This window comes from Clytia hemisphaerica, unplaced genomic scaffold, assembly GCF_902728285.1.
Source record: "Clytia hemisphaerica strain Z4C2 unplaced genomic scaffold, Clytia hemisphaerica genome assembly, whole genome shotgun sequence".
NCBI classification, from domain to species: domain Eukaryota; kingdom Metazoa; phylum Cnidaria; class Hydrozoa; order Leptothecata; family Clytiidae; genus Clytia; species Clytia hemisphaerica.
This window is the reverse complement of record NW_027103761.1, coordinates 489,133-503,134: the sequence shown is the minus strand read 5'-3', so window position 1 is coordinate 503,134 and position 14,002 is coordinate 489,133. Positions and strand designations below refer to the sequence as shown.

At 35.6% G+C, this 14,002-nt stretch overlaps 1 protein-coding gene across 2 annotated transcripts in view; it reads left to right on the top strand.

The window, feature by feature from the left end:
* Positions 1-14,002, top strand: part of LOC136805631 (N-alpha-acetyltransferase 25, NatB auxiliary subunit-like) — a 53,840-nt gene that overhangs the window by 8,134 nt on the left and 31,704 nt on the right. For both annotated transcript variants that reach the window (XM_067062207.1, XM_067062206.1), the window contains exons 2-9: positions 5,411-5,496; positions 7,626-7,767; positions 8,153-8,283; positions 9,542-9,616; positions 11,241-11,343; positions 11,811-11,885; positions 12,748-12,844; positions 13,841-13,930. In XM_067062207.1, the coding sequence (XP_066918308.1) occupies positions 5,411-5,496; positions 7,626-7,767; positions 8,153-8,283; positions 9,542-9,616; positions 11,241-11,343; positions 11,811-11,885; positions 12,748-12,844; positions 13,841-13,930 (799 nt within the window). The remainder of the gene's footprint in view (positions 1-5,410; positions 5,497-7,625; positions 7,768-8,152; positions 8,284-9,541; positions 9,617-11,240; positions 11,344-11,810; positions 11,886-12,747; positions 12,845-13,840; positions 13,931-14,002) is intronic.

The window sequence follows — 14,002 nt, the reverse complement described above, 5'->3', positions numbered from 1 at the left end:
ATCGTTCGACTAATATCGTTCGATTTTATTAAGGCATCATTTACACTAGAATAACTAGAAGGAAAAAAAAAGAGCGATGCGCGGCGGGCGGGCGGCGGGTGTTGTGCCGCCGTGGATTATGTGGTGTGTTTGGGGCATTAAGGCTCTTACGACCCTGTCTCTATGGCGGCTTTATTAGAGGGATTTTTAGAGTGTCTCTTATTTTGCTAGCAACTTGCGAATTGAGGTGGAGTCTGGATCGCTTCGCAACCCTTATACAATACGACTAGTTTAAACACTTTTTTCCACCGAAAAACAAATAACTTTTACAGACTTACCTTCCCCAAACATTAAAGTAAATGAGATAAGATAAGATAAAACCTTAAAATCAACCAGAATTTACAACCTTTCGTCCAAATCAAAAGACGTGCTTTTCTCGCCGCCATCTTGAATGAGAATTCTAGAGAATTCCATTCGTTTCCAGCTCCCGCGGTCTTTTTTCATCCAATCAGATCGCGCGATTTCACTTTCGCTTTCTCTAGTCCAATAAGACTGCGGGATTTGAGTCATGTGACTTATCTATCAAAAAACCCGCGCGAAATACAGGGGGTCGCAAATAGAAATACAGGGGGTCACACTACTGGCTACAGGAACTGAAAGCAAGCAATTAAGGCCAATATTTTTGGTTTTTCTGAAGGACAAAAGGTATAGGAAGCTTTACTGAAAGAGGGATAAGGCTGGGACAATCTATTTAAAAGATATGGCACGTGCGTTTGGTTTGGGAACGCGAAACACGAACGCAAACTACCCGTGTCTAAACTTTTCAATATATCTCCAGAACTAACAGATTTTTTGAAATTCTGTAAAAAGGTCTAAGTTCCTGAATAGTTTTACTATGTCCTATGAAAAAATCATAAGCATCAGTCAAATACTTGTTCATCTATTTAAGATTGAAGACAAAAATTTGCGAAGAAAAATAAACTTTGAGCACAAAAAATGCTTTTTTAAACACTTTTTTCCACCGAAAAACAAATAACTTTTACAGACTTACCTTCCCCAAACATTGAAGAAGCCTCTACTAATTAAAGTAAATGAGATAAGATAAGATAAAACCTTAAAATCAACCAGAATTTACAACCTTTTGTCCAAAGAAAAAGACGTGCTTTTCTCGCCGCCATTTTGTTTCCGAATGAGAATTCTAGAGAATTCCATTCGTTTCCAGCTCCCGCGGTCTTTTTTCATCCAATCAGATCGCGCGATTTCACTTTCGCTTTCTCTAGTCCAATAAGACTGCGGGATTTGAGTCATGTGACATCTCTATTAAAAAACCTGCGCGAAATACAGGGGGTCACAAATAGAAATACAGGGGGTCACACTACTGGCTACAGGAACTGAAAGCAAGCAATTAAGGCCAATATTTTTGGTTTTTCTGAAGGACAAAAGGTATAGGAAGCTTTACTGAAAGAGGGATAAGGCTGGGACAATCTAATTAAAAGATATGGACATAAAAAGGCACTTTTTTGGGTGATAATTAAGATTTTACTTAGAAACTTTAATTATCTTACCCCCGTCTCGGGCCCCCCTGATATGAGCAAGGGAACCATGATGGCCACCCCTACTGAAAATTTCAGATCAAAACAAACAAGGAATTAATTCCTGTAACTCGAAGAAAATTGGAAAAAGCTGGTTTTTGACTGTTTCTGATCCTAAATTGCTATTTTTTGGTAAAAGCTATGCAATTTATGTTTGGATTTCTAGAAAGCTTACCCATTCATTGTTAATACATTTTTTATTTGAAAGTAATCTCTTCATGGAATAAAAAGATATAGTCGAATCTTGTAGGGTCATTTTTCCAAAATTTTTTGCCAAATTCGATTTTCGCATTTCGCCATTTTACCCTACGCAAACGCACGTGATGGACATAAAAAAGCCACTTTTTTGGGTGATAATTAAGATTTTACTTAGAAACTTTAATTCTCTTACCCCTGTCTTGGGCCCCCCTGATATGAGCAAGGGAACCATGATGGCCACCCCTACTGAAAATTTCAGATCAAAACAAACAAGGAATTAATTCCTGTAACTCGAAGAAAATTGGACAAAACTGGTTTTTGACTGTTTCTGATCCTAAAGTGCTATTTTTTGGTAAAAGCTATACAATTTATGTTTGGATTTCTAGAAAGCTTACCCATTCATTGTTAATACATTTTTTATTTGAAAGTAATCTCTTCATGGAATAAAAAGATATAGTCAAATCTTGTAGGGTCATTTTTCAAAATTTTTTTGCCAAATTCGATTTTCGCATTTCGCCATTTTACCCTACGCAAACGCACGTGTCCCGCATCTCCAGCCTTTCCAAAAATTTTCTGATTTCCTGAAAAAAATTCAGATTTTGTAAAAGCGACATTGCAAAATTTACTGAATTTGGAAAATTGGGACGAAAAATTCCCCGATTTCCCTGATTTCTCGAAAAACTTTTTTGATAAAATCGGATTTCGCAGGGAAATTCCATCCCTCGATTTCCTGATCTTTCCATTCAGAAAAATTAGATTACCGGGGAGAATGTTTCCGACTTGAAGCTCTCCCGCATTTGATTGGTTTTCAGTCTTGGCCCCATGGGGAAGGTTCCCTTGTGTTTTTGTTTTAAGGAAAATTAGTTTTTCAAACCAGGATAATGTTGTCTTATTCTAATATCTCTCAAGATTGAACAAAGTTTTATGCCGATTGAATCGTTTTTTGAAGGGTGACTCACAACAGAGCCTCGGTGTTGTGGTATAGTGGACATCAACCTTGATTCCTGTACAGGGGACCAAGGTTAGATTCCCACTCACAACGGTTCACACTTGGCAAGTGAACAAACCTTTGCCCGGGTCAACCCATGCCATGTGAGGGGAATTGGGTAGTCAGTTCAAGGTGCTGACCAGTGCTGACGGGATGCTTACTCAAAGCATCTATAGTTGCAAGAATGGGCTCTCAGAGCCTCCTGTAACTCAACCATAATAGAATAGAATAGAATAGAATAGCCCTATTTCTTTTCTCCGTAGTTGGATAAGTCGGATGACAGCGTTGCCTCATATGCGATGTTGGAAATGAGACAGTTCTGCTGGTTCATGGGACACACATTTTTTTTGGTGCAGTTACATGTTCTGTTGTCTTGTTGGTTGTTTGGCAACAGTATCGCTTTGTTGTTATACAAGCTGATGATGGATTTCATATAATTTGGCATACAGCTGTATAACCTTTACATTGTTCTTATTGAATTGTGAAATTTGTGCCCATTTGGGAAATGTTTCTTTATCATGTTTAAGAAGCACCTGCCAACATTGGTTGATACAATGTTGTTGTATGGTGGGTTGAACCAAATCACCTTTTTACATCTTTTCGGTCTGTTCGTTTTTCGAATTTTGAATCTTTTGAACTTTCAAATAAAAAGAACATTGCATTCTAAATTGCAATTTTTTGATACATCCCTTAACAAAATAACCTAACATAAATGCAGAGGGCCTAGAGAAGCAACAAAATTAAACACACTTTAAACATCACCCGGTTTATTGAGACAGGGATGTGAAATACAGAGGATCCTTCAAGACTAGAATTTAATGGAAATAAGTTTACATATGCAATTTCAAAACTCAATAACCATACCCAATTAGGAATGTAACAAAGTTCTAAAATTATATTAAAAGTGTTAAGCGCTATAAAATCCTGAGATGAAAATAAAGAAAACCCAGATAAAAAGAACTGAGATTTAGAAAGAATTCTTCAACAATATTCTACTAAGCAAAACCTCTAAATTTTACTGGCTTATTATTTTTTCAAAGTTGGGAAATCTAAAGGCTCTTTTAATCTTAAGTCTGCTGGAGACAAGTACTTTGGCAGTCTTTTACCCTTGAGTTGTTGACAAACAGGAGCAAACTCTTCACATAAAAAAGTATAAAAATGTGTGACTTTTTCTCAGTTATATACTGTAGCACAGAAATTTAAAAGAGTTAAAGTGCATCATAAAAATAATGTCAATTTTTGTCGATTTATTTTGACATTTTACAAGTTATTACCATTACCAACAATAAAATGCTTTATAATACAATCACATGTCAATGTGATATTTCTTGGACCACCAATGCATGTTCATAAATAACAAAGAACAACTACAGAGCCTACATCATTGAGGGTCAGCCAAGCCAAAATTTCAAAAAAAAAACGACAAACAAACAGTTCTCCTTCCACTGAATAAGGGAAGGAATAAATTCTTCCAGGTTAGGCTTATCTAAAATATTTTTATTCCCATTTTCAAAACATACGAAAAAGCCAAATTCGTGTTGTTCTTTTCACTTCAACACTACCAAGATCCAATCTAAGGGAATGGTTTTCCCACCATATGTATACACTTCATTTTTCAGCTTTGATTCTCTTCTTGCATAAAGCAACCACTCTGTTGAGCTTGTCCTGTTGATGCAGATTGATGAAACAATAAAAATTCCACCTCATTTTTTCTCATTTTACAAGTTCTTTGTTTCTTTTCATCAAGCACTACCTCTTTTCAATGCTTCTTGAACGTTTCCAGCCCAAGTTTAGACAATCTGATAATGATTTCTTCGTTAAATGAAATAGATTTAAAAGATTTGAGGAGAGTAAAACAACTGACTTTATCGAAGTTTTGACGCTGTTACACTACTAGGTCAGAAAACATTGATTAGACCCATGTTCATAAATTATATTGACAGCCGGCAACAAAACCATTGAAAAACAATACAAAACATTGACTGTAATAAAGGAAATATTGATGGTCATTGTAAACAATTCGTTGTCAATAATTGGCAATTGACTGTCAATAGAAACTGTTAACGGACGATAAAACTTGCAGAAAGTCAATGAAAAACATTGAACACTGGCCTAATCAATGTTTTTCTACTTAGTAGTGTTAGTTAAGGTATTCCCAAGAGGTATATCAGGAGAATTTATTTTTGCATTACATGATTTTAACGAGGCAGCAACGAAGCTAGCAGTGCTTTCTACAAAAATACAATGGAGATGGATGTCCAGTCGTTTATATGTTCGTGATTTGAACTGTTATTTTAGAAGTATAATATAGTTTTTTTTAAAGAAAGCTGAATGGGCTCTTCCAGAAAAAATTCGTACATGGGGGGTGGAGGATATTTTGTCCGGGGGTAGCAAAAAATCATCAAAATTTGCCTTGTCCGGGGGGTAAATTTGCTCTGTCCGGGGGTAATTTGGGGTGTCCGGGGGGTCAACAGATGCTTGTCTGGGGGGTAAAACCTATTGTCCGGGGGGCCAAAAGTCACCCTGTTCGGCGGGTAAATCACTAAAAATTGTTATATCCTCCACCCCCCATGTACAATTTTTTTCTGGAAGAGCCCAATGTTTATCCATGAATATCCAAATATTTATATCCAAATATATCTTTTTTTTCCAGATGCTTTGGATAACCTCAATAACAAACAAGCAATAAAACTAGCTGATGCTCTGCTAAAAAAGCAGAAAGAATGTGCTTGTGCAAAGGTAAGTTAAAAGTCAATTTTTTATATGCACTCAGATGTCAGTTCACTTGTTTGATGATAGAGTTTTTCTCTGATTGCTATTTCATTGCTTTTCACTGCTTTTTGGACCTACCCCGGTGGGGTGGAGGTCCTATAAATTAACCCGTGTTCGTTAGTTAGTTAGTTAGTTAGTTAGTTAGTTAGTTACCAACTTTTCTCGAGATTGGCTCATTCAATTTTTCTGATTTTTTGCACAAAGGTGCATTACTATAAACCCTCGAATGTGACGGAGCCCGATTTTCGAAAAAAAATTTTTTCCGGCCGGTAGAACCGGAAATGTCCCGAAAAAAGCGGTTTTTTGAGATTTTCTCGAGATTTTATCATTAGTTTTTTGCGATTTTTTGCACATAGATGCACATTAGTACTGCCGAAAAGGTGTCGAAAACCGTTTGCCGAAAAAAATTTTTTTCCGGTCTGTAGAACCGGAAATGTGCCGGAAATCGTCGTTTTTTTCACATTTCCGTCACATTTTTTTCAACTTATTTAATTGTTCTTTACAGAAAAATGTTCTTTATGATGATGCCCAAAACTCAGCATTGTTTGATTTCCAAAAAAATCATCCTTTGAATCCGGAACTCCTTAAAAAATCGCCGGAACAGGCGAAAACCGGCGTAAAACAGTTTTCCTTCATTTTTCAACTTATACTCGACAGATTTTCATGATTTTTTGCACAATGATGTAAAATGGCAATGCCCAAAATGTGACAGAGCCCAATTTCGAAAAAAAAATTTTTCCGGCCGGTAGAGAACGGAAATGTCCCGAAAAAAGCGGTTTTTTGAGATTTTCTCGAGATTTTATCATTAGTTTTTTGCGATTTTTTGCACATAGATGCACATTAGTACTGCCGAAAAGGTGTCGAAAACCGTTTGCAGAAAAAAAATTTTTTCCGGTCTGTAGAACCGGAAATGTGCCGGAAATCGTCGTTTTTTCACATTCCGTCACATTTTTTCAACTTATTTAATTGTTCTTTACAGAAAAATGTTCTTTATGATGATGCCCAAAATTTAGCATCGTTTGATTTCCAAAAAAATCATCCTTTGAATCCGGAACTCCTTAAAAATCGCCGGAAAACAGCCAAAACCGGCATAAAACGGTTTTCCTTCATTTTTTCAACTTATACTCGACAGATTTTCATGATTTTTTGCACAATGATGTAAAATGGCAATGCCCAAAATGTGACAGAGCCCAATTTTCGAAAAAAAAATTTTTCCGGCCGCTAGAACCGGAAATGTCCCGAAAAAAGCGGTTTTTTGAGATTTTCTCAGTTTTAATTTTCTCTGAATGATTGATTAAAGTGTCGATATTATTTTTCTTTCACCGTTAAACATCGATGCGTTTCTTAATTGCTTTCTCCGTTCCAATAGATATATAAATCGAAATTTAAAATTATACATTACTTCCATTAAATTCTAATTATTCGTTTTATAAATAGGTAGGTCCATTAAAGTATTACTTGTCTTGAATTGCATTTCCATGTATTGGGTTAACTGAAATTGAGTTTCCTTATCTACTGGTTGGTTTTGAAATTCAGCAAAGTTGCAATAGGGAAATAAGTTTGATGGACAACATTTTGAAGATATTTATAACAGACCATAGAATGATGATAAAATAGACCTGAAAAACAGTCAATGGAACTAGTCTCAAGGGCTATCAAGTTTGTAACGGGGTTTAATATTTTTAATGTCAAAAAAGCAGTTTGGTTTTCAAAAATGAAGTCCCTATTCCAGGATGGTTGCCTATTCAGGCCTATTCATCAATTGCCTACAAGACACTGTTGACCCCCCTGTGCCTATGACACAACAGAGGCATTGCATATTGCCGAGGAGCACAATTGCTTCACCAGTGTTTATCTATGCCAGCAATGTCACCACCGCAGTACGGCATACTTCACACTCTTGTATCAGAGTATGATATCAAATTTTGGGAGTAAATAAATACTTTCCAAGTATAATCACAATAGGAGTGGGGACCCTGGACTCCCGTACCAGAGAAAGATTTTTGTTTGATTTGAGGAGGTCAAAAGTTTTTTGAGTTACCTGGTATTCTTCTTTCAATTTTCTTTATCAATTAATCAATTTTTGTTCTTTTTAGGCTTTAAAAGCACTTGCTTTGCTAAGGTCACACAAGAAGGTGGAGTCAAATAACCTGCTGGAGAATATCAAAGAAACAACTACAAAATTTGATGATCCTACTCTTCAAGCAATGACAATGTGTTACAAAGAAAGTTCCAATAGTCAGTCTTTTTGTTTTGTTCACATTTCTATTTAAAATACAAATGAATTTACCCTAGTAATATTGATAAAGATTAAATTAAATTATTTCTTGTTATTTGCTGTATTTCCCTAAATCTGAAGCAAACTTTAGTTTTCAGTGGTTTTATTTTCGATTTCAAGCCAACCTCTTTCTTACTATGCAATGTAGAATTGATAGAATTCATCACCGTAGCTTTCACCTTTTCTATAATAATTCTATGGTTTGATAAACTGTTAATAGTTTTTCTCTTTTGGAAGTCTGTTTAGAGTTTTAACAAATTAATTGTATGAAGGCTCATTAATGATAAAACTCCTCAGAATACTCTCTAATTTTCAAATTTTTTTAACATTTTTTGATTGTTGTAGTTGAAGGCATCATTACAATTTATGAGCTTGCTGTTAAACAATGTAAAGAGAATGGTAAAGAAAATGAAGAATTTTTAAGTCACCTCTTCATGGCGTATGTTCGTGTAGGGAACTTTTCAAAACAACAGCAGGTTAGTTCTGTGACTTTTCCAGAAAAAACTTGAATATGGGGGGGGGGTGGAGGATTGAGGATATAACATTTTTCAGAAATTTACACCCCGTACATTGTGAATTTTAACCCCCATGGACATCAGGTCTGACCCCCCCCCGACAAGCATCAATTGAATTCTAACATAATAGAAAGAAACAATAGACTTCCAGACCGGCGTTTTATATGGACTATGGTAGAATAAACACTACATGCTCTGACTCTATTGGTTTGACCATTTGAATATTCAATTTCATATTTGAATTAAATTTGAAGTTTCTCTTGTCTATACTGTTTTATTCTATAGTAACAGAAATATATTGTAACTGGGTGAAAATTTAAGACCCTGATCCCACTTCATTTTCAAGCCAATTTACATTTGGGTGAATTGCAGAAAAATAGTACAATGATGTCCTGTCCGCATCAGGCACTTTTTGAGGACACATAACTCAACTTTGGCAAATGCAATTTCTAAGAACTTCACATTTTTGTGAACTCTACTAAATGCCTTCCTTGGATTGTTCTAGAATTTTTTTGTTACAGCCCCAATCTTGAGAAAAATGTTGTGGACGGGACACTTTGTTGCGGACAGGACAAAAAGTTTTTCACTCATAGCTAGTAGATGTAAAGTCAAAAAAATTTATACTGCTTCAAAAAGCGTGTGGTTCCCTACAGTTCATTGGCTTGATACAGTTAGAACATTAAAGTTGTCTCGAAAAAAGAGAAATTAAGACTTTTGTGCTGTTACGGACGGGACAAATTTTTGGACCGTATTAGTTTTTACCAGTTAAAAAATTCAAAATAGATTATTTAAAGGCAATAAATGTCTTTAACGCAAGAAACCATTTAATATGTCACAACAAAACAAAAATGGGGGTCCTCTAGTTCCCAGATCTTGACTTGTAAGTATAAATGGAGCTTTTGTTGCGGATGGGACATTGTACTATTTTTCTGCAATTCACCCATTTAACCTTGCCCTTAAGGGAGTTGGCTTCGAGTTAGTAGGTTTTTTGTTGTTGTTGCTATATAAATGTGCATAAAATGTTGAAATTATTCTGTTTCAGTCCTGATTATATATACATAAATTTTGGAGACTTATATTTTGGGTAGACCTCCCCCATAGGAAAAGATATCTATATTTTATTGGTCAAAATTTCCTACCGATTCTACTTATTGTATCTTTTAGTAAAAAAGCTAGAGCTCAATATCTTCCTCAGAGAAGTTGTTTTTGTTTTCTTTAGGTTGCAATGAATCTATACAAAGCACATCCAAAAAATCCATATTATTTCTGGGCAGTCATGAGTAATGTCATGCAGGTATTTTTTATTATATGGACTAATGAGACCTTCGTCAATTCATCTCGTGTTATTTCTTGCAGTTTCACGTTATATCTAGTTTTCTGTGTAGCATGAATGATCACCGAATGATCCATGAAAAAGTTTAGGCATGGATATTTTTTTAAACTACTTAATTGTTTACTGCAATCAGTGCCATAACATATTGGCACTTTTCGCTAATTTACCATTTTTCGAAAATTGAAGTTCGAGCGAGAATGTCAATTTCGGGCCCTCAACTTGATTTCATCGATTATTTCGATCTGGGAGGGATTTATTGGTTTCTAGGCTATATTTCAAGCCCTACTGGACCATTTTTGAACTTTTGAATCCTCAGATCCTAAGGTCCTAAGTCTTAAGTCCAGCGTTAAAACTCAGAGTTAAAACTCTACCCTTCGAACCTACTTTAGAGCACTTGCAAATCGATTGTGGTTTCAAAACACCCCGGTGGGTTTCCTTTTTGTGCCAAGTTTTTCGTCACTGATTGTCTGAAAAACTGGAAAATGCTGATTTCTGCTCTGCGGGGGGTCCCAAATTACATGAAAACCTTCTAAATTAGTTTTAAAGCATGATTTTGGCCATTTTGAAGCGTTTGCTGCTGACCAAAATCACTTTTTTGTGAAATATTTAACTTTTTGAAAAGGTCCAATTTACGAAAAGTCAAAAACGTGAAAATTTCAGAAAATTTTGACTATTTTTCAAGTATTAGCCCCTAAAATTGATGAAAGGGGGATTTTGAGCCCAAAAAATTGCTTGAAACTTGGCAATAAGACCCCCCGCTGAGCAGAATTTAGCATTTTTCAGTTTCTCAGACAATCAGTGCCATAACATATTGGCACTTTTCGCTAATTTACCATTTTTCGAAAATTGAAGTTCGAGCGAGAATGTCAATTTCGGGCCCTCAACTTGATTTCATCGATTATTTCGATCTGGGAGGGATTTATTGGTTTCTAGGCTATATTTCAAGCCCTACTGGACCATTTTTGAACTTTTGAATCCTCAGATCCTAAGGTCCTAAGTCTTAAGTCCAGCGTTAAAACTCAGAGTTAAAACTCTACCCTTCGAACCTACTTTAGAGCACTTGCAAATCGATTGTGGTTTCAAAACACCCCGGTGGGTTTCCTTTTTGTGCCAAGTTTTTCGTCACTGATTGTGGATGCCAAAACAGGTCCCTGTGCAACTTAGAGTTGTGTTGGCAGAATAGAGTGGAGTATAATCATGTCCTTCATTAATATGATGGCCTCGGAAAAGCTGTCCAAATGGGATATTCCAAAAAAATTTGTACTCCCTGTGCTGAGGAGGTCTTTTTTGAAAAGGTAACCCTCCTGGATTTTTTTCTTATTTTTGGACCATCCTGGATTTTCGACCTCGCTTTACTGACCACCCTGGATTTTCACCTTGTTTTACTGGCCACACTGGATTTTCCACCTCATTTTACTGAACACCCTGGGTTTTTACACACTTTTCAAGACCACCCTGGACGTCATAGCTTCTCAACATAGGAAGTACAGAATATTTCTAGAATAGCCCAATGATGTTGTATAAATTAATTCAACTTTTACCAACGTATACATCAACAAAAGCATATCAAGGTATATTTTTTTAGGCTATCACCACAGAAGAAGGTAAAAAAAGAACAATGTTTTTGAGTTTGGCAGAACGAATGGTCAAGAAATTCATCGGAGAAGGAAAGATGGAATCTCAAGAAGGTCAGATTCGAATTCAATGAATTTAATTTGTAATCTACTCATCTTCATTCATCTATAACTTAACTATAGGCCATTTCACAGTCGAAATGGATCATGGATAATCAGGACTGATTGCGCCTCCATAACGGCTTCCCGTTGGCTAGACGCAAAAATCTTTCAAAATTTTTCAAAACTTTGGACAAATCATAAGTCGTCATTAGCGCGCAGTGGCCCTGATTACCCATTACGCTTTGCAACTGTGAAATGGCCTATGCATCGGAAGGAACAAAGTCTACCCAATTACTATTCGAACTTTATTTTTAAAAAGGTGTGTAGTGTACAATAACCTTTTCTTACTTTAGCACAAATCATTATAATTTGTCTTCCTTAAAATTAACAAGTTAGCTCCAATTAATTTTTACGTCAGAAAGTCGAAATGTTTTTTAAATACTTTCAAATACTAATTGCTGATATTCTCATATTTTCAGAGAAAGACCTTTATATGATGATATTGGAGTTGATGGGCAAACATGAAGAAATTCTCAAGTTTCTAAAAGAAGAAAGTATGTTTTCCGAACTATACAAGTTTATTATAGCTTTAGATACGAATTAATGTAAATCTTGTGTTCAAATCGTACAACCCTGTATATTAGATTAAAAGAAGAAAGTATGAAAATTCCAAAATACCTACCTGTATTTTACAGACCAGAGTACAGTCAAAAAAGAAAAGTATAATGACAATTGATATACTGGTGGAAAGCTTCTCTCGCACTTATCAATTAAAAAACACAACGAACGTTCATTCTTTAAGTGTGCATTCTTTTTTGTTACTATGTGGAATAAACCCAGGCAAATTTCCAGGGTTTTGAGCTGCTACCGTTTTTATTTCAAAGATTGAGTTTAAATTCAATTCGACAAAATAATCAACCTAGGCTCTGTTTGATTAGTTGGGAGCTATTAAAGGCATTAAAACACAAAGAATTAACCTCAGAATGGGCTTTTTCTGTTAATAAGGGCCTAGGACATCAAATTTTTTTCATGATTCTCATGGCTACAAAAATTAGGATTGAGTTTCAAAATTCAAGCAAAGATTGAGTTCCTGCTACCGTTATCTGGTAGCAGAAAAGGCCTGGAAATTTGCCTGGAAACAATGTCAGCGTTTTAGACTTATTCCCTTGGGAGTGATTTCCACAGGGTAGCAAAAAAGAATGCACATTTTAAGAATGGACTTCCGTTGTGTTTTTTAATTGATCAGTGCGAGAGAAGCTTTCCGCTAGTACATATCAATTGTCATATATTTTTTTGACGGTACTCTGGTCTGTAAAATGCAGAGTACATTTAAATATACTTTAATTGGAAAATCAATGAACTATGAAAAATTTATTGAATTCAGAAATCAAGATAATCCATTTTGAACATTTTAAGGTGCCTTGAAAAGAAGAGATCTCGAGATTGAATGTTTGGCAAAACTTGGAAGGAATGTTGAGCTGAATGTACTGTACAAAGATATGCTGACTGACTAGTGAGTCAATGGGCTTTAAGTATCAGATTTTGTAACTCTTGTGAAATGACCATTGACCTTTCTTATATCCTTGGACCAAGTTACTCAATGTCAGCCAAGCAAAATATTATGATCGGAGTTTTTTTGAAATTGGTACCAGCGGAGAGAGCGCTAGATCTAGTTTCGCCTGTGCACTTACGATATAGCGCCGTTTGTCGTTAGGCAAAGTCTCAAACACTACAATGGCTTCTTTACAGGTACCAACCACAGATCTGTAAAGCCCGAAGGGCTAGATTTGCGGCTTTTATCGAAAAGTGAAGCCTAGGTTTGGAAGGATTTCCTACCAAAGTCACGTGACTAAAATATGCAATTTCACCGGTTTGAGAGATGTGAAATAGCGTTTGCCGCCTACTTTTTTTTATCTCGCGCTCCGAAAACAATTAAAATGCTAGATCCTATCCATCGGCACGAAATTTAAAAAGTCAAATTTTTGCTTCACTTTTTTTTGCTGGAGAAAGCTTAAAGTTGCCTATCTAGCCCTTCGGGCTTTACAGATATCTGTGTTACCAACTTTAAAAAAAGATGGCGGATAAAGCTTCGTCCAGGGTTTATAAAGGTCAGTGGAACTGACTGATGTTTAAGGATCTTTAACACCATGATGATATTTAATTTTTCAATAAGACATTCGGATGAGCTAATTCTAATCTAATGTGTCTTTAAAGGGATAATCAGATGGTTTGAGATATTTAGATTACAGAAACCTTCTGTGGTCCTTAGTAAAACCTCAAAATTGAGATATCAAAATTTGAAATTTTTGAAAATGGGTTCTTACACGGTTCTTACGTTGAAATTTTATTGTTTTCATCCTAAGAGCCTTGTAATTTAAATATCTCGACTTTAGAAAATAGGTAGGCAAAAATATTTTGAGATTATACTAAGGATAATAGAAGGATCCTACCTGCCAAATATTATAAACCATCTGATTATCCCTTTAATATGGCATCTCTCGTTCTTCAGTCCAGACGAATGGAGTCACATCACAGGTTTGATCAACACATGCTTGGAGCTGAAAGACTACAAACCTGATGCTCCTATTGATACCGAGAAGTATGTTTTAAATATTTTTTTCGAAATTTCTTGGATGGTTCAGCTCTTACTGTCACGTGACAAGATAAAATA